This window comes from Apodemus sylvaticus, chromosome 1 (assembly GCF_947179515.1).
Source record: "Apodemus sylvaticus chromosome 1, mApoSyl1.1, whole genome shotgun sequence".
Taxonomy (NCBI): domain Eukaryota; kingdom Metazoa; phylum Chordata; class Mammalia; order Rodentia; family Muridae; genus Apodemus; species Apodemus sylvaticus.
The window spans coordinates 85,858,305-85,886,211 of NC_067472.1; the positions used below are offsets into that span (position 1 = coordinate 85,858,305).

The 27,907-nt window shown below is 41.6% G+C and overlaps 1 protein-coding gene across 1 annotated transcript in view; it reads left to right on the forward strand.

Annotated features, from left to right (window-relative positions):
- Dnah3 (dynein axonemal heavy chain 3) overlaps positions 1-27,907 on the forward strand; it is a 171,495-nt gene that overhangs the window by 33,652 nt on the left and 109,936 nt on the right. The window contains exons 16-26 of the mRNA XM_052175029.1: positions 3,635-3,788; positions 4,505-4,649; positions 6,065-6,276; positions 10,557-10,648; positions 13,545-13,659; positions 16,240-16,356; positions 17,649-17,828; positions 19,130-19,266; positions 21,997-22,198; positions 23,156-23,248; positions 24,611-24,721. Of these exons, the coding sequence (XP_052030989.1) occupies positions 3,635-3,788; positions 4,505-4,649; positions 6,065-6,276; positions 10,557-10,648; positions 13,545-13,659; positions 16,240-16,356; positions 17,649-17,828; positions 19,130-19,266; positions 21,997-22,198; positions 23,156-23,248; positions 24,611-24,721 (1,558 nt within the window). The remainder of the gene's footprint in view (positions 1-3,634; positions 3,789-4,504; positions 4,650-6,064; positions 6,277-10,556; positions 10,649-13,544; positions 13,660-16,239; positions 16,357-17,648; positions 17,829-19,129; positions 19,267-21,996; positions 22,199-23,155; positions 23,249-24,610; positions 24,722-27,907) is intronic.

The following is a 27,907-nucleotide window of genomic DNA, read 5'->3' on the forward strand; positions in this document are numbered from 1 at the left end:
TGTTGACATCTGGATCACCAGAAGTCATATAAAATGTCACATGGGTGTAAGTGACAGCCACCTTTAATTTCAGCCTCAGGGATCTCCAGAGCAAGCTGGCTATATTGTCAAGCTCAGGATTTGATTAAGAAACCCAGCTTTGATGACTAAGGTTAAAGAGAAATCCAAGATGATTCCTCACAGGCACGAGCACACAAAATGCATTTGTACACGCATATGTGTGCCAACATACATTCATACCATACACAGAGGATAACCAAAAAAATACAAAGAAAATGAAAATATTTATCAGTTAGTAGCAGTCAAGATGCTTGTTTTGCCATAAAACCTATGTGACCCCCACAGAGACCCTTTGAGAAATTTCATCCCAATTAGAAACTGAAGCTGATTAGCAAACATAGGCTCTGGGACAAACTTGAGGTCTGGAGGGTCAAATTTACCTTGGCCAAGATTCACAAGGCCTTCCAAATACTGCTGATACTGGACTAATAGGACACAGGGCATCTTCCTGAGGGGCAATGTCTTTTGGCAGTGATCCATTAGCACTGGGATGCTGGATGAGGAAAGATGAAACTGGATTGCATGTAGGCCTGAAGACTGGGGACTTCTTGGAGAAACAGCTTCAGGCCCAGGTCTGTAAGAAGTACCTGGCCAAGTCTATCCGCTACACCTGTATGCTCATCCACCAGCATCTTATCAGGGTCAGTAAGAGGTGGTGTACATCCCATCCTTCATTGTCTGTCTGGCCTCCCAGAAGCATGCCGACTTCTCCCTCTGCTCTCCTAATGGTAGTGGCCACCTAGGCCATGTGAAGAATGCCAAGAAGGACCAAGGCACAAGAGCTGTGATGACAAAGCAGAGGATGAAGCCAGGCCTCCATGGGCTGGAAGATTGTCTAATTCGGAGTTGACTAATAGCACATTGGGGATGGGAGGAATCAGTGGTTCAAAGATGGTTACTCAGATAGGTAAAATAACAGCAAAGCAGACATCAATTCTTACATATCAATTACATGACCTAGTGCATAATTCAAATAGAAGAATTACTCAGATACAGAGATAATGGAATAAGCAGTAATCTTGACTCACCAGCAGAGTGTGTCTCTCACTCTCTCTGCAGATAGTTAATGTCAACATGAAAACACAGCTCCTGCCTCACAGGGAGTAAGAGGAATTTATTCTGGAGCTAAAAACCAGTGCCCATGTTTGGGAAGCACAGATCTGGATTACCCCTAAATCTCTGTTCCCATCTGGTAACAGTCTGATAAAGTTTTTACAGAAGCAAAGCAAAAAAAAAAAGTTATAAATTGAGGCACTTTCAGATACATTGGTAGAAATCAGGTAGTTGAGTTATAGCGAAAGTAGAAAAATCCATGTTGCCGGCCCAGATGCATCAGTCTTAGCATTTGGTTGCCAGAAGCTAGTGGTCTGCAAGGCTAATGTATTCCAAAAGGCTTAGTCACAAGAACATTAGGTGAGACACAGAGGTGAGCAAGACAGCTAAAGATAGCCCAGGAGAACTTATAATTAGACTTTGGGACCTGCAGTATTTCAACCTCTCCACGATTACTGAAATTTCAGTTAACCAGCTTCACAGAGAAGGTCAGTGAGAGGTGGGACTCTTTCCAAGGCCTTCCATTCATAATAACATATCAAAAATCCTACAATATAAAATGTCTATTCTTAGATGCCCATAAACATTAATAACTAGCCATGTTTCAGGACTCAGAAAAAAATTACAAGGAGCAGAAATTATATAATTGTATATACTAGATATCTATTATGACATAACACAACACAGCATCTTCAGCCAAGGAGGAATTATCTCACAGTGTCTCTGGGTCAGAACTCCCAAGAGCCACTCAGCTGCATGTCTGGTTGTACGTTTCTGGTCCCAGGTCTTCTGTGAAGCTGGAGTCAGAATACTAGCGCAGGCTGTGTGCTTGTCCGAGGGTCTCACTGGCTGACATCTAATTCTGGGCTTGTTCCATGATTATTAGTGGGGTTGAGCACCTCATTGGCCCTTGGCTCTATCCCTCACCACATGAGCCTCTCCACAGGGGAGTAGTTTTCCTTCAGAGTAAGACTGAAAGAGTAAGCAAAGGAAAAAAAAACCAACCTTCTTGTGAACTTTCTTGGAGGGAACAACCCATCCCCTTTGTCACATTTTGTTTATAAGAAGTGAATTACCACAACTAGCCCAAACTGGAGGGAGCCAATTATACAATGTATGAGACAGGATGTAGGGATCATAGCAGAGTCTACCTCCCGCATGGTGCAATTAGGGACACAATGCAAAGCAAATCACTTGAAAAGTATCCCTCTTAAAATACTCTTAGGAGGAGAAAGAAATATTTAAAGGTAAAATATTTTAAAAGAATGTTTAAAATTGCCATTATAGAATTAAGCACCTAAGAACAAAATTTATGGACATCAGTAGTGCTGCTCTTGGTGATAAGCTCTCTTATTCATTCAATGAATATTGATTGTTGTCTTCATGCCTGACACTCTGCAACTGTTGGGAATATGTGGAATTAATGAAGAAAATGTATAATTTACATTCTAGTCAATGAGAAGAAATATTTGTATAGTGATCGTGATAAATGAAGCTCAGTACTGAATGATGTTTATTAGTGTTATTAAATTCATACTGTTTCTTCATTGTATACTGAAGTATAGAGATTTTAAGTGATGTGCCCAAAGACCACATAGCTATTAAATATCAAAGTAGACATTTGAGCCAAGCAATCCTGGCTCTAGATCCTAGCCACTAAACAATAGATCACCCACCAAAACTGAGTAAAGAAAGAAACAAATTGAGACCAGATTTGTTGATCATATGGATGATGTAGACAGATCTGGGAAGATTTCTCCAATCAGTCCAGCTACAGTAGATAACACAAGGCAGTCTGCTCACTCTGCTCTGTTTTGTTTTCCTTCAGGCATTTATTACCATCAAAAGAATCTTTATAGATTTATTCATCTGTCTTTATATCTAGGAATTTATCTATCCTTCCACCCACCCATCCATCCTTCCATCCATCCACCCACCCACCTACCCAGGCACCTATCCTTCCATCCATCCACCCATCCATCTATCCTTCCATCCATCCACCCACCCACCTACCTATGCATCTATCCTTCCATTCATCCACCCATCCATCTATCCTTCCATCCACCCACCCACCCACCCACCCATCCATCCATCCACCGACTCACTCACTCATCCATTATTATTGTCTAGATCTCCTCCCAACTAAAATGAATGCTCCAAGAGGATACAGATATTAATAGCATACTTCAAAGATAATTTTCTGATGTCTAGTTCTGGGCTATATCAAGCCTCAATAATAAATATCTAATGGTGTAATGAATAAACAATGCATAAAATACATATCTGAGCATGCATTTATCTGAACAGGAAAAGTTTCTCAGCATGTTTAGTCACCAAATGGCTCATCTCCAGTCCATGGATCATAGATGTTTAACTTGTTTTGTTTTTCTTTCTTCTTTGCTTGCCTTTAGATAGATGCAGAGTTGGGAAAGTATCAAAATGAGAAATCCTTCCTGGGATGATAACTTGGGAAGAGCAGAAAATGGGAGATTCTGATGTGATGGGCTGTCTTTGTTTTCAGGTGCTCAGAGTTTGAGTCAAGACTGGAAGGCTATAGCAAAGAGCTGGAAATGTTCAGGAAGCGTGAAGTGATGACTACTGAAGAGATGAAGAACAATGTGGAAAAGCTTAATGACCTCTCGAAGAACCTAGATCTGGCACTGACAGAATTTGAGGTTTGGAACCTCATCTTAGGGACTTGGGACCCTAAGGGCTGGCTGAACATTCTGGTTCTTAGTTTATGCATAAGACAGCTGTCAGGTAAACAGCACTACTTGCTTAGCTCACCCTCTCTCTTGAATACATTCAGCTACTTTTCCCCACATGTTGTCTATATTTCAACAGGTATTTGTAAGTCATGAAGCTCCCAAAGCCATTAGAACAAGGTAATGCTTATGCCTGTTGTGTATCCATTAGGTGCTCAGGGATATTAAAGGACATTGTGTAGCTATCTCAATGCCTAGGAAAACCTTTGGGTTTCCTAGTGACTTGGAGCCACTAAGCTACTTTCTCCAAAGGTCAATTAACAAGTTGTTTTGTTTTGTTTTTAAACACTGAAATTCTACTTTTGAGGCAAATTAATGTAAGAAGACTTGTAAACAGTCATATGAACAAGTAGATTTCATGTAGAAATTGTGAACACGGAGACAGGTCTACTGGGTGTTAAGAACAAAGATGATAGAGCATGCATTACATTATCAGTTTCCAGGAGCTAGACTTCAGGTACCATGGTCCTCAGAGGCAGCCGAAAGACCTTCTTGCTAAGTCTGCCCATTGATTGAACACCTGCCTCCTCCACTTGGCCTTCTTGGGACTGAGGAACTTGTCATGGAGGTTTTTGGGGTTCAAGAGAACAATTTATCCAACAGACAACCTCCTCTTTTCTTCACAGTTGATCAACAAGGAAGAGGATCTATTGGAGAAGGAGAAGAGCTCCTTCCCTCTTCTGCAAACCCTGATGGTCAACAAAATTCCCTATGAGCAGCTGTGGATCACAGCCTATGAGTTCAGCAACAAGTCAGAGGAGTGGATGAATGGTATACCAAGTTCTGGCCCTGCCAGGCACCAGGGATGGAGGTGGGGATGTGGGCCTCCCCAGCCAATTCTGAAACCAGATTTACACTTTGGATTCCAGCCCTCTGGATAAAGAGACCCATAGCCTATATTTTTCAGATCTAATAATAAGGGGAAGATAAGGAACCAAAAAGCAAGAGACCTATTAAGGGATTTAAATAAGATCAACACTCAGAGTTTCTGTAATACTGATGATTCCAAGAAGCAGGAAAGAGATTGAGAACTGCTCCTCTGTGGTGCTGCTTTAAGAAGAGCTAGAGTACCATGGGGGCATCTAAAATCACCCTTCACTCTAGGCTCTGGAGTCTAGGGAGTCATCGTGTAGGCACAAGGAAAAGTGGCCACTCCTCATCCTGGAAGTGGCTTCTGTCCCAACTTAGTTTGAAAGCACCTGCTTTTTCTTATAAGTTTGAGTGACAAAAACACTGAGCTGCTAAGACATGGTAAGTGAGTAGTGAAGTTGCATTTGATCTAGGCAGCCCTGGGGACTTGGGGTGGTTATGAGTCAGTAAGCTGTATCATAATGCTACTCTAGAATGTTCCAACAGGAAGTAGGAGCAGTACCATGGGAAGATTTGGGCTGAATGTGAGAGACAAATGCTAAAACTCCTTACCTGCCCACCTGAAAGAAACTAATGTTTTAAAGTACTTTAAAAACTGAAGTGCCATTCATTTAATATTTCTGGACATGGGGGACAGGGGACAGAGAGGGGATAGGAAAGCTGATTGCTGAGCCTGGATCTTCCCATCTTGACTATACTGGCTGTTAAGAGAACCACCACTCTGTCTCCCTCCATCTCATCACATGACATCACTCCCAACCATTTTATGCTGCTTGCTTGTTTGTAGTTCTGAGGACCCAAACTCAGGCCTTCACTTCACCCACTGTACCCTTTGTATATCTTTGTTTTTTTGGTTTAATAATTTCAAACCCCTATTAAAATTCTTAGAACTCTAGAGGGCTCCCATTCTCAAACTGTTATTTCACAACACTCTGAAACTCCTTTTAATACTACTGAGATAACATTTAAAACTAATTTAATGACTATTTAAAACTAATTAAACAACTAGTCTTCCCCCCTCTTCCCCGCCCCTGAGTGTACATCCATCATATGCCAGGCATGAAGTCTGCCCTTTGTTAATACTGTCTCACGTCATTTCCACAGACTCCCTTCCAGGAGTCTCTTGTTACCTTGGATGGCAGGTAATAGTGTGGAGGTCTAGACAAGGCTTTACTGGCTAGTCAGTGGCTTCCCTTCCATCCAGGCCCAAGCCCAGAACCTCAGCTCCTCTCAGTACAACTGACATTGTTCTCGAGTCCAGGGAATTAACACATGACAATCATCTCCATCATGATCTGAACTTCTCTTTGTTCTAGGCCCCCTCTTTTTATTGAATGCTGAGGAAATTGCAGAGGAGATTGGGAATATGTGGAGGACGACCTACAAGTTGACCAAAACCTTGGTCGATGTGCCTGCGCCCAAGCGCTTAGCAGAGAATGTCAAGTTGAAGATTGAGAAGTTCAAGCAGCACATACCCATCCTCACCATCGCCTGCAACCCCGGGATGAAGGATCGCCACTGGCAACAGGTTCTTGTCATTCTTGGTGTGGTCCAGCCTGTCCCATCCTGGGAATCCCTGGGAAAGCAGAAAAAGACAATCTACTTAAGACCAAGGAGATTGTACCGGGCATGCTGGCCTTCAGGAAGGGAATGGGTGGATCATGAGATAAATTTCCCATCTCATTATCAGTTTGATGCTTTTTGTTGGGCCCCCACTGCTGGGGTGTAAATATTCTAGACAGCGGTTACAGTCACAATGGAAAATCATTGACTGATTCCTCCTCACACAAAAAGAATTACCTTGAGAATGAGTCCAGTTGATCCCTGTGCAGGCTGCCTTTGGCAGAGTTTCCTGATCAAGCAGGCTAAATCCAGAAAGAGTTTGGCACACTGGGTGTGTGCAGTGGCATCTTCCCAGAATCCCATTATTTGAGAAGCTCAAATAGGTTACATAGTAGATTCCTTGGCTAGCCTGGGCTACAGAGTGAGACCTGGTCTCAATCAAATAGGAAAACAAAGAAGTTGCACTCTTTAAGCACTTTAAGCCTATAAATTAGAATAATAAATATTCCCCCTAAAAATAGTTGGGATTTTTAGAAGCAATGAAGTGTGAGGATGACAAGCATGGTGTGACACTAACCCAGAAAGGAAGGCTTGCTGTGTTTCTAAAGTGATTGTCACATTCAAGAGGCCTTGAAATGTGCTCCACTAGTGAGTTACTATGTGGAGTGGCAATGTGGCCAACTGGACTCAGGCAGGTTCTCCATTTAGAAATATGCATAAGGCTGAGGTCCTGGTCCCTGGAAGGAGCCAAGTTCTCTCCACACATCATGTTGAGTGGACCCCTAAGCCTGTGGATGAGAGCATGCTCGTCTTATCGCAAGACAAGGTACATGAGTTCAGGGTCTGTCTACAGGGATGAACTGTCTTCGATATCACAGTAATGCAGGAAACTTAGGGCCCTAGCAAGGATTGGGATGCTGTGCAAGAAGGCAGGTGAGAGGTCATTACATGAGCCACTCGCCTAAAGGAAATCTGCAAAGTGCATCTGGCCCTACAGATGTTCACGGGGCTTCTATCCCCATGGATGTGGATGGCCTAGACTTTGACCTATGTGGGGAGCTAACAGTGTTGGGTGAACAGGTGTCCTCTTAGAGTGCCAGATTTCTCCTTGCAATGGTACTATTCAAAATGTATTTATTAATGTTGAAAGAACATTTCTTAGAGCCAAGGATGTAACTCTGTCATAGAGTGCTTGCCTAACATGTACGAGATTCTAAGTTGAAGCCCCAGCAACTCAATAATATCAAATATAATTAAAACCAAAACCACCCCAGGGCCTCCATTCCTTCTCTCCTGTGTTCTCTGTTACTCTGATGTCCTTGAATAAGTACTAACTCCAACCACCCCTAGGCACTCTCAGCTCAGGCATAGGACCCAGACATTATGTTGCACACTTTATTTGAATTCTCCCACTTCATTCTCAACAACCCTTTGAAATATTATATAATTTGTTGTGTAGCTAGTTAGTGGACAATGAGGGGATTGGAATCCAGGTCTGTTCGGCTTATGTGAAACAGTAATGTGAGGGTTAGACACCCCTAGGAGTGAGGAGGAAAACAGGAACTAAAACTAATAGTGGCCCCAGGCAGGAAGGGATGAGTTTCTAAAGTGGATATCCAATAGGTTGAGCAGGTAATACACTATGGATTGTCTCTACTCGGGATGAGACACCTATGACAACCCCAGGCCAGGCAAAATCATCATTTGTCCTAATACCTCACTCAGGAGACCTATTTGCATAGATTCTGGTTCTGGCAAAAGGCTCCAAAAACTAAGCCACCTGTTATCCCTCAAGGCCCGAGGACAGATCTTCTTGGGTCCCAGGACAGCTGGGATGTGGTTTCTGGCCATTTGAACTTTCACAGCAAAAACTACTACCTTGTGTTTGAGTCATAGACTTTAGATGTCAACAAAGTTTTGCTGTTTTTGTTTAAAACAAGACAGGACAAGGAAACACATCACATTAAAGGGTAGCCAGTATTATGGACCAAAACTGGCCCTAAATCTCAGAGGTGCTGTCCGTAAGAATAGGACCAGCTGCACATATATACTAATGCTTCTAGTAGCCACAATCAAAGATTGCACATTCTCCTTTCCTTTTTCTTTTGTGAAGTTTGAATCTAGGAACTCACATGTCAGGCAAGTTCTCCTCCACTAAGCCACAGCCCTGACCCATACTTTACATAATAAGTAAAAGGAAATGAGCAAATTAAACTTTACAGATATATGCTATCTAAGCTAGTATATATGTTATCATGTATGTATCCACCAGCTTGGAGATCAGTCGTTTGTAATGTTTTATGCTACATTCAGAGCATATCTCAATTCAGATTAGCAATGTTTGAGATTCTCAGAGGCCACAAGGGACTAAGGTCTACATAGACAGTATAGTTCAAAGATTTTAAAATTAGAGAAACAAATGACCTGTCAATATTTATAATTCTTTTTAAAAAAGAATTTAAAAATCCTGCCAATTTCCAAGTCCTCACTGTGGGCCAGTTACTATGCTAAGTAACTTCTGTAACAGTAATTTGCCCCAGAGATAGTGTTGCTTTATTTTAGTGTATAAAAGAATAAATGGGGCCAACAAGATGGCTCAGCAAGTAAAGGAACTTGCCACCAAGCCTTAACAGACTGAGTTCGAGCCCCAGGAACTATATGTCGGAAGAAGAAAGCCAATCTCTACAAATCATCCTCTCAACTCCAAATGTGTACCACAATATCCAAGTGTGAGTGATGTATAGACAGACACAGACAGACAGACAAACAGACAGACAGACACACACACACACACACACACACACACACACACTAAACAAGCATTTTCAATAATAAGTGAAAGGTCAAGGCTACCAGGAACACTTGTGTAGACTGTGCTCTGTAAAATTCTGCCAAATGTTACCTTTGTCCAGAGCTGTTAAGAGCATAATACAAACAATTATACATAAGAATCTTCTAGGAGACATTATAGTGTTGTGGAAAACATTTATTAGAGTCAGAATTAGATCTAAATCCAATTCTACTATTTATTAACTGGATGGTCTTAGAAAAGAGCTTTCTTTCAGCTCAGATCCCTTGGATGTAAAGTGAGAGTAACACATTACATGCTGTCTATGGTGCTATGAGACTAAAATAAGTGCGTGAAGCTCTTGACACAATACTGTTCATAGTGATCCCCCAATGAATGCTTGTTAGGTTTAGTCTGTTACCATACTGATCCTCCAGAGGTCCCCAGAACCCAGACTGGAAGCCAGTTGAGTTCTCTGGTTTAATCATGCTTTTCCTCCATAAGTAGTTACTGGTGTCTACCAAATGTCAGGTGCCAAGGACACAGGGTAGGTCAGGATGTGACATGGCCCCCACACTCTCTCTGTTCTGGCATTTTCTAATCCTCTGGCAGCCTAGTAGAGGCAAAATTCAGCTCAGAGCTTTCTTAGGAGTATTTGTACTGAAGAGGTAAGCCAGAGGAAGTATTACACCCGCCAGGTGGGGATCCTGATAAATAGCTCCTCCCACCACCCCGAGAGGCTAGGAGGGCTTTTCTTACTCTGTTTTGTTTCGAGAGTCCTGGTATTAAACCTATGCACTATGGTTGACTGTGCCACGGATCACCTTTCGCTTTCATTTTGAGTCAAGATCCCCCTAAACTGTCCAAGCTGGCCTTGAACTCACTCTATAGCCTAGGCTAGAAACTTTGATTCTGCGTTCTCAGACTCCTGAGTATCTGGGATCACAAGCCCAGTGTAGGGAGAGCTTTTAAAAGGGGAATCGTCAGCTCAGAGCGCTGGAGAGCATGTCTGACAGAAGCTCTCCCTTACTCAGCAAGCATTCACTGCACTTGGATCGCAGACTGAGCTTTCCTTAGGCCCCTGAAGTACAACTGAGGCCCTGTTCCAGACTTTGGGTGCCCGTGAGTCGATAGGAAGAAAAACTCCGAAGAAAGAAAGAGAGGGACTCTGCAACAGCTTCTGGAACTCCCAGACTTACAGTGTCAGACTTAATAGCCACCAGCTCCATGTGACCATTTAACTGAATGTGAGCTAATTACAATGAATTGAACACAAACATCCCATTCCTTCAAACACCAGCTCTAGTTTTAGTATTCAGTAGCCTCCTGGGTTATTAGTGGTACTACACTAGATGTGGTACCACCAGGGCAGATGACAAGCTTCCCATCCTCATAGCCATTCTATTGGACAGCACTATGTCACACAGCTACCTCTTTTTTTCCTCCTTTCTTTGCAGATCAGTGACATTGTTGGCTATGAGATAAAGCCCACAGAGACCACGTGCCTTGCAAACATGTTGGAATATGGATTCGGCAAATTTGTTGATAAGTAAGAGTTTACCCCTCCCTTCCAGATGGGTTTTGGTTCAGGGGTCACTGTGATTTCCGGATTCAAGGTGAATTAACTATTAATGAACCCCACTTGGACTGACTTAGCCAAATGGCTAGCTCTTTTTCTGCTGTAGTGGGGACTAGAAAAAGAATCAGGGATTTTATTTTAAAGGAAAACTAAAAATCACCTGTGATCCTGAGACTCTGCCTAGCCCTTACTTAGTACTTGGAGCAGAAATCGATGAGCCTTTATGGGCCTCAGTTTCCTCCTCTTGAAACAAACAGCAAACAAGGAGTGACTCTCCAACTGCTAAAAATCCAGGAAGCACACTATGATGAATGATCTTTTTGTTTTCTCCCTCCCAGAGTGCCCTGGAACTCTAGTGTGACAATTTGTATTATCTGAATGGCTATTTTTATTTTGATTTGTATTTTTGGGGAGGCTGAGACATATGTATGTTTTGGAGCGTGAGGATAGAAATGTGTGATGGGTGTACATGCTTTGTCTGTGTATGCTCAAATGGAGACCAGATGTCAACCGGGGGTGTCATTCCTTAAGAACCAAGTAGACCAGGCTCTCTGGCCAGTGAGTCTCTGGGATCTTCCAGTCTCTGCCTCCTCAGAGCTTGGACTTTAAGAGTGAACCACCATAACTCACCACAAGTTTGTTTTAACCTGGATGTTGGGGATCAAACTCAGGTCCTTATGCTTGTGTGGCAAGTACTTAACTTTAATTGCAGCCCTCAACTGCTATTTTTAAAAAGTGATGTTCAGAATTCTATTTGCTTTCCACATTTCCTTTAACACAATAGATGGAGAGACTTTACATTACCTCAAATTAAGTAGCTTAGATATCTTGGATGGTACCTAGGAAGATGCTCATGGTCCTCAGGGTGTAACACCTAGGGCTGCTGCATCTTCATTATGGGGGAATCCACTTAGAAAACTGTGTTCCCAGGCCACACCCTAACTATTGCTCAAATTAGGACAGGCCTGGCTAGTCTGTTTTGTTTTGTTTTCTCAATCCTTCGTGTTAGTGCTGTGCAAGGCAAGGTCCAAGCCAAATGCTACTACTGAGCTAGACTAGGTTCAATGTATTGGAACTTGAAAACAGAGGCTGGATTTTTAAAAGCTTATCAAGAAAAAGAAGAATGTAAGTAGCTGATAATTTTGGCTTGTTTCGTTTTGTTTCATTTTGTTTTGTTTTGTTTTGTTTTGAGAGTCTCAGTTTGTACTTGTGAGTGGCCTTGAAGCTGTATAGACCAGGCTGACCCTGAACTCATAAAGGTATATACCATCACATCCAGACAACTGACAATTTTAAATATTCATTACTTAAAATGATAATATTTTGGGCCAGGCGGTGGTGGCGCACGCCTGTAATCCCAGCACTTGGGAGGCAGAGGCAGGCGGATCTCTGAGTTCGAGGCCAGCCTGGTCTACAGAGTGAGTTCCAGGACAGCCAGGGCTACACAGAGAAACCCTGTCTCAGAAAAAAACCAAAAAAAAAGATATTTTGAATGGAATGAGTTATTGTCAATGATTTTTGCCTCTTTCTTGCTTTTCTTCTAGTATGACTAACTACCCTTAAAATTACATATGTAGTTCACATTACATTCTAAGGAGCAGTGGGGAAGTCTTGCTGTTGGTAGATAAGAAGTCAATGGTGGTACTGAACATCCTCCTATATACAAAAGAGCAGCCTCCCATGACAAAGAAGTATCTCATGTGGAGGCAGAAAAGATGTGATCCCCTTCCTGACCTACCAGAAGGATCATATTCAACATGCCATAACAGGATAAGTTAACAAAGGAAAAACATAATAAATGTATTTAACCAAAGCTCTGTGCCAGGGGAACCTTCTGAAGTGACTCAGATTGCCCCCCCCCCGCAAAATCCAATTTTATGCTTATAGTACATGAAAATGAATGACTATATAGAGATATGTTTGGACAAAGGGATCTTGAGCTAATGGAATCAGACTAGGAGAGGGAAAGCCTTCATGGCTTGACTTCTCAAATTCTCCATACCTTCTCTGTGTGTAGCATTAATTCCTTCATCCTAGATTTGGCATAGGAACCTTCTGAAAGGAGAGTATACTGAACTGCTATTAGATCAGTGAATTTCTTTATGACCTCCTCCCATTCAGGGTAGTAGAGAAAGGCACCTGGAGGAGGAAGAATTTGAATTTTTATGACTTGTTTTGGAAGAGGAAGGTGGAGAGTGGGAAGAGTTTAGAGAGAGCTTCAATTTTGAATCTTCTGGTACCTTCCAATCTCCATTCATTTACTGTCCTTGGCATGGCCAAGCACCATGTTTTGGAGTACTGCTTTCTGAGCCTCGCTGTCAGTCAGCCTCTGCTAATTTGTTAGAACTATTATTACAAAGCACCACAGGCTGGGTGGCTTAGGCAACAGAAATGTATTTTCATAATTTTTGAGTCTTACAGTCCAAAACCATGGGCTAGTCTCCTCTGGGCCTCTCTTTTGGTGTATAGGCTGGATCTTTTTCTTTTATCTTCACATGGTCTCCTATTTCTATGTGACTGTCATAACCTCTTCTTACCAGAACACTAAGCCAGTGCTAGATTAGGTTCATCCCTCATGGTCTCATTTTAATACAATTTCCTCTTTAAACACTCTTCAAATATAGTTACATTTTGAATGATTGGGGATTAGGCATGAATTTTGGGAAAACATACCCCACTTACAACAACCCCGCAAAGACAATGGTACTCAGAGCAAGAAACACATTGGAAGTAGTTGGCAAGCCTTAGAGAAAACATTTTGGTGGAATTAAAGCTTTGGGATTCTCTTAAGACTGAGCTGAGATCCTCCCTGGGTGTTTGCCCTGCCACTCCAGTTGCTGTTGCTGTTGATGTCTTCTCTCCTCAGACTGGAGCCCATTGGGGCAGCTGCCAGCAAGGAATATTCTCTGGAGAAGAACTTGGAGAAGATGAAGGCAGACTGGGTCAATATGTGCTTCAGTTTCATAAAGTACAGGGACACGGTGAGTTCCTCCAGAGGGAACTCCCTAAAAGCAGTCCTTTGTGTTATGAACTAGATTCAGACATGATTCACTCGGCATTGCAACAGACCTCATGAAAGAATCCACATCTGGATTGCCTCTGCCTGCCTCTCCTGTACCCATCATCCTTGCTCTCACACTCCACTGAAGCTATGCATCTTGGAATCAAAAGGTCCTTAGACCTAGTGCAAAGAAATGCAGCGAGTCTCCTAAATTAACCTGTTTCAAGAAGAACACGAGTGTGTGTAACTACATGCATATATACAAGCACACATACACCCCACCTCAGGCTCTTCAGAAGCAGATCTGAAGTTGACAACATATTCTACTTCCTAGATGCTAAATACAAGAATTTCTTTGGGATCTCTTTAAACTGACTCATGAAAACTAGAATGGAGCTTGAGGTTTCCCAGGTCTAGCAAGTGCCCAGACACACCAGTTTGAACTATAAGGGTGTGGATTTCCTTATTTTTACAGTGCTTATAGGCAGATAACATATGAGTTTGTATGATTAATGTAGAGGCGCATTTGCTTATATAACCCTAAAGTCTAGTTTGCTCTTGTGACAAAGCATAGGGTAGATATGGGGACCTCAGTAAATTTTGGAGGGTACAAGTAGAGAGTCACTGCAGCCCATTGGCCCTTAGCCCAGTGTTTCAAATGCTAGCTGCACAGCAGAATCATTTAGGAGAATTAAAAAAAAAATCAATTGATTTTTCCCCTGCTCTTCTACCCTCTGAGTGCCTGAACATCTGTACTCGCCCTCCTGGTTTTCTTTTCCATAGTGCTGGAGACTGAAGTCAGGACCTTTTTTTGTGTTAGGAAAGCTCTCTAACACTTAGCCACATTTCCAGTACTCCATTTTTCGAATATTCAGCATAGAATCCAAACCTTGGAAGTCTGAGCACTTCCCTTCCCTCTGAGAGACATATGTGGATGCTCCTGTGACTTGACTTCTTTCTCCCTTTGATTTTGATGGTCTTGGTTTCACCCTTGGATAAGAACCGTCCATGAGCCAATCTGACGCAGGAGAACTGGAGGCAAATGAGTTCATTACTGGGTCTCTCCCAACAAGGCCAGGTCTCCTGGGTTCTATAAACTTGGAGCTGTGAGCTGTGTGTTCTAATTGGATCAGACACTGCTCTAAGGATTGTTGGGATGTGCTGAAGAGTTCAGCTAGGGGCCTATGAGCAGACCCACTATCCCTGATCCATCTTCTAAGCTTATGACTGAAGTATCTATCAATAAGGAGCAATAGGAAAATGACAATAATGATGCCAGTCTATGAGCATATGTCTGTGTAGACATGCTGAGAAAAGGCAGAATATATTCCAAACAAGATTGATATAGAAGTTCCTGTTTCAGTCTTGGAAGCACACGTGTACACCTCCCTCACATTGGTTATTCAAAATACTTATTAGCAGTGGGACCTGAGCAGTGGGGACAAATGTCCATATCTACATTTACATCCTCTATATCTGCATCTACATCTGTGTGTGCAGGCTTAAAGGAAGTCAACTGAGAGCAACAATGACCTGGTTTGCTGTAGCTGACAGACTACTAGCAGTGTATCTGCCACAGACACTCACAGGGGGAAATGCCATCCCTCGGAACTGGCTCTGGAGACACAGAACCTTTATATGCTAGTGAAATGGAACTCACCAAATGTATAAGATAGAAATTTCCAAGCTGGGGTTCCATATCTATGTACTTTTATCATGGAACCCTTACACACAACAAAACAGGCAGATGACACTTTGCTTATGAAGGGATTACATGTAAATAACTTAACAAGTGTGCCCTATCTGTTAGTAGACATTTAAAAAGAACTCATGAGTTGAAATAAAAAAATGATTTTTAAACTTTATTTAAAAAATAACCTCAAGAGCCTCTATAAATTGACTGTGCAGTACAGGAGTCTAGGCTTTGTCTGTTGACTTAGAAGCTGATACTCCCTGAAAGAATCGGGAAAGCAAAGGGCCAGAGAAGCAGCAACACAGGGAAGAGGACAAAGGCTTCGCCAGCCTCAATAGACTCTAGGTACAGCTCTGGGTTAGGTTGATTTCTGCAAAGGAGTCAGACAATAAATTCTGTTCCTTTTGTTTTGTATTTCATTTTGTTTATTAAGACAGGATCTTACAAAGTAGCCCAGCCTGGTGTCAAACTCATAGTGTGCCTTCAGCATCAGTCTTCAGAGTTCTGGGACAGCAGGCATGCGCCACTGCTCAGGCCCTACTGATAATAAGTATTTTTAATAACCAATGTGAGGGAGGTGTACACGTGTGCTTTCAAGACTGAAACAGGAACTTCTATATCAAGATCCTGTATTTAAATGAATGAATGAATGAATGAATGAATGAATAAATAAATAAATAAATAAATAAATAAATAAATGTTTTCTGGTAAGAAAACCTCACATGAGACATAGATGCCTGTCTCCCTGGGGTGAGGGCCCTATACTCTAAGAGTTTCTGGAACTTTCTAGAACCAGCATGGATAATGGGATGGGAGAAGCAAGCTGGTCTCATGATTTTGACTTTGAGTGGGCATTTTTATTTGCAGGATACCAGCATCTTGTGTGCAGTTGATGACATTCAATTACTACTCGATGATCATGTGATAAAGACCCAGACTATGTGTGGTTCTGTATTCATTAAGCCAATAGAAGCAGAATGCCGGGTAAGAAAATAACCGTTTCGTCCTTTAGGTCTCAGTTCCTCAAGGGGAGTGAGTCTAATCCAATGAAAACATAAACTTCCTTTGCCCTGAATGGAAAACTGAGAGGATGGATGGATGCAAGGCTCAGAGCATAATGATGGTAGCCAGCTCATGACCTGCCACACCACTGCAACAGTCTTCTGAAAGAGTAGACGAGGCTTGAACCTGCCAGATCGAAAGATACTTTAAGTATTTTAGAGTATCTAGATCTAGTGATTAGAATATGGTCCACATGACTGTAGGAGTTTAGCCTCCATTGCTCTTTGTCTGTAGAAGCAGAATAGGTCAGAGTAGGGAATACATCTTAGGGTTAGAGCACGAAAGAAAATGAGACACTGGCATAGGCCTCTTGGGTCTAGACTTCTGGTTTTGTATTCTGGTTCTGCCTATACTGTTAGTTGTGTGAATTTAGGAAGAGGCTATTTGAACTATTGTGTTTATAGTAAACATAGGATTTGTTAATATCTTCATTTGTGTGTGTGTGTGTGAGAGAGAGAGAGGGGGGAGGGAGGGAGAGAGAGGGAGAGGGAGAGAGAGGAAGGGAGAGGAAGAGAGAGGGAAGGGGAGGGAGGGAGAGGGAGAGAGAAAGGAAGGGAGGGAGAGGAAGAGGGAGAGGAAGAGGGAGAGGAAGGGGAAGAGAGAGGGAGGAAGAGAGAGAGAGGGAAAGAGGGAGAGAGAAAGATGGAGGGAGAGGGAGAGAGGAGAGAGATTCAGAGCCTACAGAACAGTTTTGGCCACCAACAGTCTTACTGTTGCTTTTGGTTTTGAGACAAGAGCTCTCATTGGTCTGGAACTTGACAAATAGGTTGGGCTGACTGGCCAGTGAACCCCAGATATCTGCCTGACTCCACCTCTTCAGAACTGGGATTCCAAGCATATGCCACCACACCCAATTTTTTGTTTTAGTTTTGTCTTTTTTTAACTGGGTTTTTTCATAGACGTAAGAACTTTATTAATATTGCTATCTATCTATCCAGCCCACATAGATTTGTTAGTATCTCATAACTATCATGTATCAAGAAATAAACTCTATTACTGTTATCTGTCTAACTAAAATGTGAGCCCACAAGGTAAAAGACTCTGTTTCATTATATCCACGTTTCCTGGAACAGGAACCACATGTGATACACTTAAGTATTTGTTAAACAAGTGAATGAGTGAATGAATGCATCCATTCACCTGCAAGCTCATTCCCTGGGCAATGCTGCGGAGTGGCAGGTTATTGATTCAGATGTGGGGTGCTAAATTCACAGAAATGGGAAGAAAAGCTAGTTCGGGTACAAGAAAATTTGGATGCCTGGTTAAAATGCCAAGTCACTTGGCTGTACCTGGAACCGATCTTCAGCTCTGAAGATATCATAGCCCAGATGCCAGAAGAGGGCAAGAAATTTGGCATTGTGGATAATTACTGGAAATCACTCATGGCTCAGGCGGTGAGTTTTATTTCTTGTGTCTTACTAGCAGGCTATCACCATGCACTAGCAGATGCATTGTTTTGACATCCCTTGAAACAACCAAGTAAACTGGATTTTTTTTATTTGACATTTTATATAATTGTTATAATTTATTAAAGCTTCAAATATAGAAATATGCAATATGGAAAGGAGAACAGTTTTGAAATTTTACCTCCCTGCTGAAAAATTTTACATTATTTGCTTATCATGCCTAATGAGATAGAAGACTTTGTTATAGAAATGTGCAATAACATTTGTATAGGTTGTGAATCCTTTTAGATTTAAAATAGTGGTACTAGGTTATTTAATGGGTTTTCGTTTCTGATGATGACTCAGATGTGGTCTTAGAAGTCAGAAAATACCTGAGAAGAACATGATTTTCACTTTCTTACAATCACTGTTATGAGGAGCATGGGTTTGGATGAGCATAACGTGTGGTATATGTTAACAGTGTGTAGACTATAAGGAGCAATGCAGTTGCCTGGGAGTGTCAAGGAGACCTCCAGAGCAGGTGGTGTTAGAACCAAGTCTTGAAGGATACATTTCACCACGTGTAAGGTGTCTGTCCCCTTTATCTTTTCCCTTTAAATACATGATAATAGAATTTATCTCAAAAGACTGTATCCACTTGGATTACTGTGGTCTCAATTATAGGGGCAAGGTATGAGGAAGGGGTTATGTGGCCCAGCCAGTGGAGCAGATTTTGTTAGTTTACTTTCTTTGGTTGCATGTTATAGAAACCCATTAAGTATAGGCTGAGCAAGACTATTGGGTAGACTGCAAGGATAGAAGAGCATTCAGGCCTCCTGAAGGACCAGACCAATAGAGAGCCAAGAATACCCTCCAACACCCACAAGCACTCTTTTTATACTCTTGCCCATACTCCTCTTTCCATACCCACTTGGGGCCTTCCCTGCAGAGTGGCTTGCTTCACCCAGAGTAATATGGCAAGAAGTGATCCTTACATCAAAGCTTCTTGATCAAGTGTTCCTCACAGGCCAGAACAGAGTGTCATGGTCTGTGTTTTAGATCCCCAAAATGTTAAGATGAATTTGGCTCAGTTAGTTAGTGATGCCCAACCTCTATTCAGCCAACTGTGATTGGAAGAACGGAAGCATGCCCAGTGAGCAGTCACCCCTGGGGACTAGGAGAACGTTAGGTAAAGGATGCCTGGGTGGGCAGCATCACCAGTTGGTAGGTTAGTCATGAATTTATTACCATGACCAATCTTAAAACTTTAAGTACACACAATGATTTTCATGTGTATGTGTGTGATCTAGGTAAACGATACAAGGGTTATGGTGGCAGCTGACCAGCCAAGAATGACTGAGAAGCTTCAGGAAGCCAATGTTCTGTTGGAAGACATCCAGCGGGGGCTGAATGATTATCTGGAGAAGAAGAGGCTCTTTTTCCCCAGGTATCTAGGATTGCTCTTTCATTTGAACCTACCCTCTGAGGCCATATGTAGGTGGAATTACATTTTTCATGTTAGATCTAGATTCTCATGCATTCCTGCTTCCATGTTCCCCAGAGATGGCAATTAACATGCCTCTGTAGCCATTGCCTAGAGTGAAGCTAAATGGACTCTGCATGGGTTACATCTTTATTTAACCAATTTCTGGTGATTAATGAGGCATATTAATCATGATTCAGACCTGGTATCTAGAGCAAAAGAGATCTCCCCTGGGATCCAAACTTGTCTACTTATTCATTTGAAGACCTTTAGCCACCTCAGGTTCTCCAGTCTGAAGCTGAGATATAATAATACCAATAGCTCCTAGTTCTTAAGTTTTCTGTGCAGATCAGGGAGTCCCATGTAAAACAGAAATGTTTGAGAAATGTCAGCTAATTTTTTGAACATTAACATTTATAGCTCCTGGTACAGTAATTTTATAAGTATTTGACTGTATTCTCCCTCAAATGTTAATGTTCTACATAATTGTCAATGTGGGTTTAGAGGGCTACTGCCGAGGGGTCTCATTCCTAACTATCTATCCATGTCAAGTTCACTGTGGCCTGTCACTCTGTGACTTTCAACTCAATTGAAATGTAGGGTTTCACACCTAAAATCCCATACTTGGGAGATGGAGGCAAGACAGCCAAGAGTTCAAGGTCATTTTCATCGACAAAGCTGGAGGCCAACTGGGGCTGCATGAGACTTTGTCTCCAAAGACAACAAAAATTATAATGTGGCTTTATATGGAACCAACGTTAATTCTCTACTTTCCACCAAGAAAAAATGTATAGGATTGTATAGTTCTGGTGGTAATGGTTTTGTTTGTTTTGTGGGTGAAATTCCTTTGGTATATGTTCAACACAATGTTCTCCAATAAATTCTTTTCCCCAATGACCCACATGTTCTGTATTTGTTCTGTCTTATAAGGTACTATAAGCCACATATAGCCATTAAATGCTTTTATTTTTGTTTTATGTGCATGGGTGTTTTGCCTGCATGTATGTATGTCTGTGTACCACTTACATGCCTGATGCCCAAGGAGGCCAGAATAGGGTGTCAGATCCCCTGATACAGTTATGAGCTTCCATGTGGGTGCTGGAGATTAAATACAGGTTCTTTGAGAGAACACCCAGAGCCATTAACTGCTGAGCCATCTCTCTAGACCACCACTGAACATTTTAAAGACTCTCAGAAAGCAAGGTTTTAATTTATTTAATTCTAAGTTTTTAAAACATAAATAACCACTTGTGGTAATGGCTTCTGCTTTGGACAACCTAAACAAAGGAAGTATAACTTGGAAGCACAATTTTGAGACAAGATTTAACCTCTGAAAGTCTGAGGTTTGGGCTTTCATCAATTTTTTTAAGATTTTATTTTATTTATGTGTGTATATGTGTCATATGCAGGAGCATGCACATGAATGCAGGTTCCCACACTGGCCAGAACAGGGCACTAGATCTCTTAGAGGTCAAGCTATAAGGAATTGTAGCAGCCAGGTCCTCTACAGGAGTACATGCTTAACCACTAAGCCACCTCTTCAGCCCCTTAGCCTTTAATTCTAGCATTTTGCTGCCATTCCTAGTAAGAACACTGAGAGTTAACACTAATACAACATTTGTACCTTGTGCCAGGATATCACAATGAGTGCTTTACACTCAGGCAATCCTTACAATCGTCCTGTAACATTGAGATCATTACCACTGACGTTATAAGTGAGAAAACAATGATTTCCCTCATAGAAAGATAAAACTGATCGATGGCCAAACTGCAGTTCCACCCTAAGGAGCTTCTTTTCTACCTAAGTTAAATACACATAAACACAGAAATATCTCAAGGGCTTATGTAAAGCCCTTTTATTTTGTAAAATAAAATTAAACACTCTTGCTTAATATTTTGACCCATTGGTGACAGTCACATAAATTAATTTTACCTTAAAAATACAGAATACTAAATGATTTTACATTATTATTCTGTCTTTGGGCCTTACATAGAATAGAGGTAAAATAAACTAATAGAAATCACCCATTTGTGTCTTGAGAGCCTGAGTAAGTGGAGAAGTGGCTATCACCTCCACCTAAAGACCAAAGAGGTCTCTGCCTGCACATAGGTTCATTACAAACACTCTATTTTTTACCATGGTACTGGATTATGTAAGGGCATTTTCATGCAAGTATATAATCTACTTCACATATGTTTTTATTTCTACTCTTATTTTCTGGTATATCTAGAGAGAAGGAAGAGCAATTTCTCTCCTCTCAGTAAGAAGGTCTTGACACTGACTATATGTTTGAGCCAGCTGGGATTTCAGACATTACAGATTTCTCCAGACCTTGCCAGATACCAGATACATGGGACACTCTCTGGGCGTTGAAGCCTTGGCGTTGAAGTTCGTAGGAAGTCCTCAGCAATCCTGAAGTATCTAAGCATCGCCAAGAACCAAGCTATCATTCCAGTGCCCACAGCACTGAGCTCATACACACCCACTCCCAACCTTTCTCCCCTTCTCTGAGCCAAAATGATCGTCAGCTTTTGTGCAGCAGGATGATGTAGGAGACGAGGCAAGCCTAGAAAGACCTTGAGGTGCAGCCGGTAATCACGTGGTGGGACCCACCAGCCAGGTGCATCCCCTTGGTGGAAATTGGAGTCCTGGGAAGAATGATCTGTGACCATATTCTCTTTACTTTGAAATAGGTTCTTCTTCCTGTCAAATGACGAGCTTCTGGAGATCTTGTCAGAGACAAAGGACCCACTCCGAGTACAGCCGCACTTGAAGAAGTGCTTCGAAGGAATTGCCAAGCTGGAGTTTACAGACAATCTGGAAATCAAGGGCATGATCAGCTCAGAAAAAGAAACTGTTCCATTCATACAGACAATCTACCCAGTGAAAGCCAAGGTAATCCCCTGTGTGGTTTCACCATAGCAGAGCAAACTGGAGGGAGTGGTTCCTTGGGTTAAGCTTTTGGGATTTAGTTTGGGATGTGGAACATTTGGGTTTCATAATTTAATAACTAAGTCATTTTGAAAAGTTACTCCATCTTTCTGGGCCTCAGTTAGCCATTTCTAAGATGAGAATTATACTGGAGGCCATGGGACAACTAAAACTTGTGGGAAGGGCTGGCACAAAGTTGATTTAGTAGCAGGAATCATAGTGCAGGTGACCTGGTGACACTTTCAAAACCCAGGTAAACACTGACCCAGTCAGATAACAGAATCAACGAGAACAGTCATTATCACCTAACCTAGCTTTTCATATGTACATGTTTTGAAGATGGGGGTGGAGTAGTAGTGATCTCACTTATATAGCCCAAACTGGCCTTGAATTTGATATTCTCTTGCTTCAGCTTCCTGGGTGCTGAGATTACAGTGGGTGCCATGACTCCAAGCCATAAATCCTTTGAAAATGAGTAAAATTTCAGTGACTTTCAGCCCCATAGAACAGAGTAGCACCTAGGAAGATGTACTGTTCTTGCAGATGACCCAAGTTCAATTCTCAGAACCCCTATTGATCAACTTAAAACTGCCTCTCACTCCAGTTCCGAGAATGTCATGCCTCTGATCTCCACAACCACCTGTACTCACATGTACCTACCTATACACATGCAAACACACAATTTTTAAAATATAATATCAGTTAAAAGGAGAAGCTTATTTTATTAATTGGAATAATTAATTTCATTTGCCACATACTTGGCAATCATAAAGCAATCAGCAAAAGAACACTTGTTTGAAGAGGAAGCAATCTCCTTATTCTGCACCAGCCTTTTCCAGAAAGAGATTTGGGCTCCTCCTCCCGTCTCTACCTAGCTTTGATTGACAGTTGCTGCATCCCACTGTTTGTACCTCCCCACAGGGCATGGTGGAAAAGTGGCTACAGCAAGTGGAGCAGGTGATGCTGGCCAGCATGCGGCAAGTTATTGAAAATGGGATTGAAGCTTATGTCCAGGTAAAAAGAACAAACTGTGTCAGGGCATTGGGACTATAAAAGAAGCTTTGGGGAAATACATTGGATGAGTCCATTCAACTTACCTTTTGCCTACTGCTGAAACAGACCTCTCTGAGCCTCTGGGTCCTTTTATCTGAAAATCTTGGAGCAGTGAACAATTTTCTGATGAAGTTTGCTGGTAGATGCAGGTGATAGAAGAGAAAAGTTAGCTGGGAGCCTTTTTGATTACTTGAGTGAATGGGCATGGGGTTTGCTTCTTGTCACGCGGGACTGATGGCTCAAGGTCCATTTAGCACCCCTTGCAGGTGTGGATACACTTGGATCACCAGTGACTGGCATTCTAAGAGTCCAAAGATTTTACAGGCACAAGCACAATACAAAGCCTAAGAGAAAAATAACCCGTTGTAACAAAATCTTAGCAGAGAGCCCCAGCCAGACTCATCTTGCCAGTGTCTGCGTTTTCTCCCCTCTTAAAGTATGTGTCTCATTTCTAGGCCCTACGCCAATGTAAGGCCCCTTCTGTCAAACAGACATGTCAACTAATGCCGTTACCCAAAGGTTCTCAGAACAATCCTGTTGTTCCCCATGGCAGGTTTCAAATTATACATAAATTCCATTTTCTATGATAAATTCTGAGTTACAGAGCCAGAGCTACCAGTGTGGAGTTAACAACCAGTAGTCTGATTTTTCTATAAAATCAAGTGAATTCTTCCACCTGGGGGCCACACTCTGGCTTTAGTATCTAACGCTAGCAGTACAAAAGCAGGGTAGATAATACATAAATGAGAAACATGATTGTGTTCTGAATTTTATTCTGATAAGAGTATTTACGTCTTAAGCAGACTTGATCCACAAGATCTCATGGAGTCCAAGCTGGCCTCACACTCACTATGCAGCCAAGGACTGCAAAAGTTAGGGGAAGAGGGCTTGGCTAAGAAAACCATGCCACAGCAACACAGTTACAGTCATTAAAAAGGGATGTGTGAGTACTGTCTGTATATGAATATATATAATTATATATATATTAAAATCAGTCTTAAAACTATGAAATCATGCAGAGTTGGGATTGTTTTGTTTTGTTTTGTTTTTGCACAAATTTGAGGGGCAAAGACATAAACCAGTAATCCCAAGCCTGGCAGCTTTGTGGCACACACCTTTAATCCCAGTATTCTGGAGACAAAGGCCAGTCTGGTCTACAAAGTAAGTTTGAGGACAACACAAGACGATTCTGGTTTTACTGTCTGGATGAGGTGTGTGTGTGGTGGGAAGGGTGCTACTTGTAGAAAGTCAGTTTAAACCATGAACAGATTAAACCATACATGAAGAACTGATTCTATGGTAATCCCCATTGCTCTTTCCCAGGTCCCTCGTAACGCCTGGGTCTTGCAGTGGCCTGGTCAGGTAGTTATCTGTGTCTCCTCCATCTTTTGGACCAGGGAAGTGTCTGAAGCCCTAGTTGAAGACACCCTTACAGTAAGTGAGCACACCTTAAAGTTAGCAGAAGAGAACCAACATGAACTAGGATAGAGTAGTCATTTGGGTCATTTAGAATAGGGACCACAGATGCCAGAGTCTCCATGGAGACGGTGAAGTGGGACATTTGGACCTGGGAATCTCCTGGGAGCCTACAGTGCTAACTAACCTCATGGTTTTTCTTATATAGAAATTCTGAACCACCAGATGTTAAGTCTTACTAGCTTTTGCTTCCGGGGGCTACCTAACAAACTTTCCAACAATAATTCTCCCTAGGCTTGAAGGCTACTGTTGGCCTCTCTATGCTACTGCTTCCTTCTCAGTTACCCCAATCCCAAACAAGCCCACCCCAGATCTCCTTCCTGCTTTCTCTTTGAGACCTGGTACAATTTCATGGCTGCATATCCTCAGATCCAAACATGCATTTCCAGTTAATGCCAGTGCTTTAGAGTTTACTTGGCTATGTGAGCATGAACACTTACCAACCTAAGTGTCAGTCATCTTCTCTGTAAAATTCAAGGGATTGTCACATTGCATCATGGTATGGTGGGAGGGATAAACAGATGCTAGTGAATCAGTCAGTGCTTAGATGTTAGGCTGTGACCTCAATAAAGAACATATCATGCTTGTTCTGCTCAGTTATAGCTCCAAGACTTAATGCAATTCCTAGCTCATGTAGGCACTCAATAAATATATGCTCAATAAGTGAATAGCAACTTCACTTGTAACCATAGATAATTTCTCATGATTACTTCACCAGACCCCTGATATTTGCCTATGGAATCCTGGCTGTGGACCAAAATATATCTTAATTTACTATGACTTACATAGATAATCAAAATTAAAAGATTGGTACCTAGCAAAAGTTAAAATTTATGGAAATCAATGTGACTAGTGCTTAAAACATGGGTTGCAAGCTTCATTCATGACATCATTCCAAACTTCAGAAAGAGAAAATGTCTGACTTTTGTAACTGCATGTCTGTGCTCCGGTTTTTTTTTTTTTTTTTTTTTTTTTGACCTGTATACAGGAGAGAGAAAGTTTTTCATCTCTCTCTCTCTCTCTCTCTCTCTGTCACACACACACACACACACACACACACACACACACACATCCTACATAGTCTTCTACAGGATTCTGGTGCTGTCACAAAATAACCATCTATCTATCCATCCATTCAGCCATCTGCCTATCCATCCATCCATTTATCTATCCATCTATTCACCCATCCATGTACTCACCCATATCTATCTATCTATCTATCTATCTATCTATCTATCTATCCATCCATCTATCTACCCATACATCTATCTGTCTATTTATCATCCATTCATCTATCCATCCACTCATACATCTACCCACATAATGTCCATTATTTCAGCTATTTATTCCTCAATCCCTCCACCCATCTGTCCATATATCTATTAATTATTCATTTAATAAATATTAAGTTTACTTAATTTTTCAGTTTAGTATTCTCTTTGTGCTGAGATTGCTACTAGGCAAAAGTAACTAGAGATAAATAAGGTAATCATACTGTCATCATTTACATGGATTTATCATCAGTTGAATAAGGGAGTTAAACAGGCACTGGTTGGGCTGGAGAGATGGCCCAGTAGTTAAGAACACTGACTGCTGCTCTTCCAGAGATCCTGAGTTCAATGCCAAGCAACCACATGGTGGCTCACAACTATCTATAATGGGATCCAATACCCTCTTCCAGTATGTCTGAAGACAGCTACAATGTGCACACATGCATAAAATAAATAAATAAATAATTTTTTTTTTAAAAAAAGGAGGCACTGGCTTAGAACTGTGATAAAGAAAGACCAGAAATGCAAGAGGTGTAGGAGGAGAGAGGGAATCAGAGAGGGAGTAGTATTGGGGTTGATTTCCCATAAAATTGTTGTCTAAAAGAGACCTGAACTATATGAGTGACAGCTGGTCAGGTAGAAAATACAAAGGAGATTGTTCCAGAAAGAGGAATTAGAATGTGCAAAACTCTAAAGATGAAAACACGGCAGACTGTGGCACAGTTTGGTAGCAGGGCAATTGCTCAGCAAACACAAAGCCTGGGCCGCATACCCAGCCCTGGAAAGAGGCAGGAAAAGCATGGTGCATTGCAGCCATTTCTAATACCATTCCACACAAAAGCAATTGAAAATCAAGTTTTGAAAGGTTTATGTGAACAGGAAATCTGTATGCATCATCACTTACAATATTGCATTAAAAATTAACTGATTGATTCTGTCTTCTTTTCCAAATCTTTCCACTGCCTCAACTCACAGAGTATTATATATTACAATCATATCTTGTACTACATACAAGTTCCAAATTGAAACTATATAGTTCATACAAAATCCATTAATATAGTCATTCAGTTTAACATTCGGGAACATCATTACTTGACATATTGAATACAAAGCCTGAAAAATACGGGGCTACACCACCATCAGCACTGTCTAAGCCTGAGAATGCTTGTCACTGTCTGCTTGGATCCATAACTAACCTTGCAAGTAGCGAGGAGTCTCAGATTCTTGAGACCACCTGCAGCCAGGCTTGGAGAACAGCTGTGGGTGGGGAGGGGAGTTTTGGAGCACTGTGGAGGCATCTCCACAGCATCAGACAGCAGTTCGTGGACAATGACGGCATTAGGAACTTCAGCGATTCTGCATGCTGGGCACGTTATTGCTAACAATAACATCACTATTCACTGGGAGCTTTATTCATATCAGACATTGTGCCCATGCTTCTCAAATGCTATCTCAACCCTCAGGAGAGCTTTCTGGCTTATTTGTAACGATACAGATTTCACACACTTGGAGGGCCTCACAGGCTCGAAAACCCAGTGCTGGAAAGTTGAAATGGTGAAATCTGAACTCAGGTGGTTTCCCTCTTTTTTAAATTTCTTTTTTAAGATCTATTTTTTTAATTTTATAGCCTCTTCATTTTGAAATATCAGACTTATATATAAAATGTCACAAAATAATCTGAGGAATTCTATTATACTCTTCATCTAGATTCCCTCAGATATGACTATCAGGGAAAACCAAACTAATGATCCCAATCAAGAGACCGACATTGATGTCTATAGACCTTTTAACTTTGCCAGTTTAATCAGTTGCACTATTAAATGCCTAGGTTTTTCCTAGGCTTGGACTCTGCCCAAGGCCAGGCCTCTGTCTA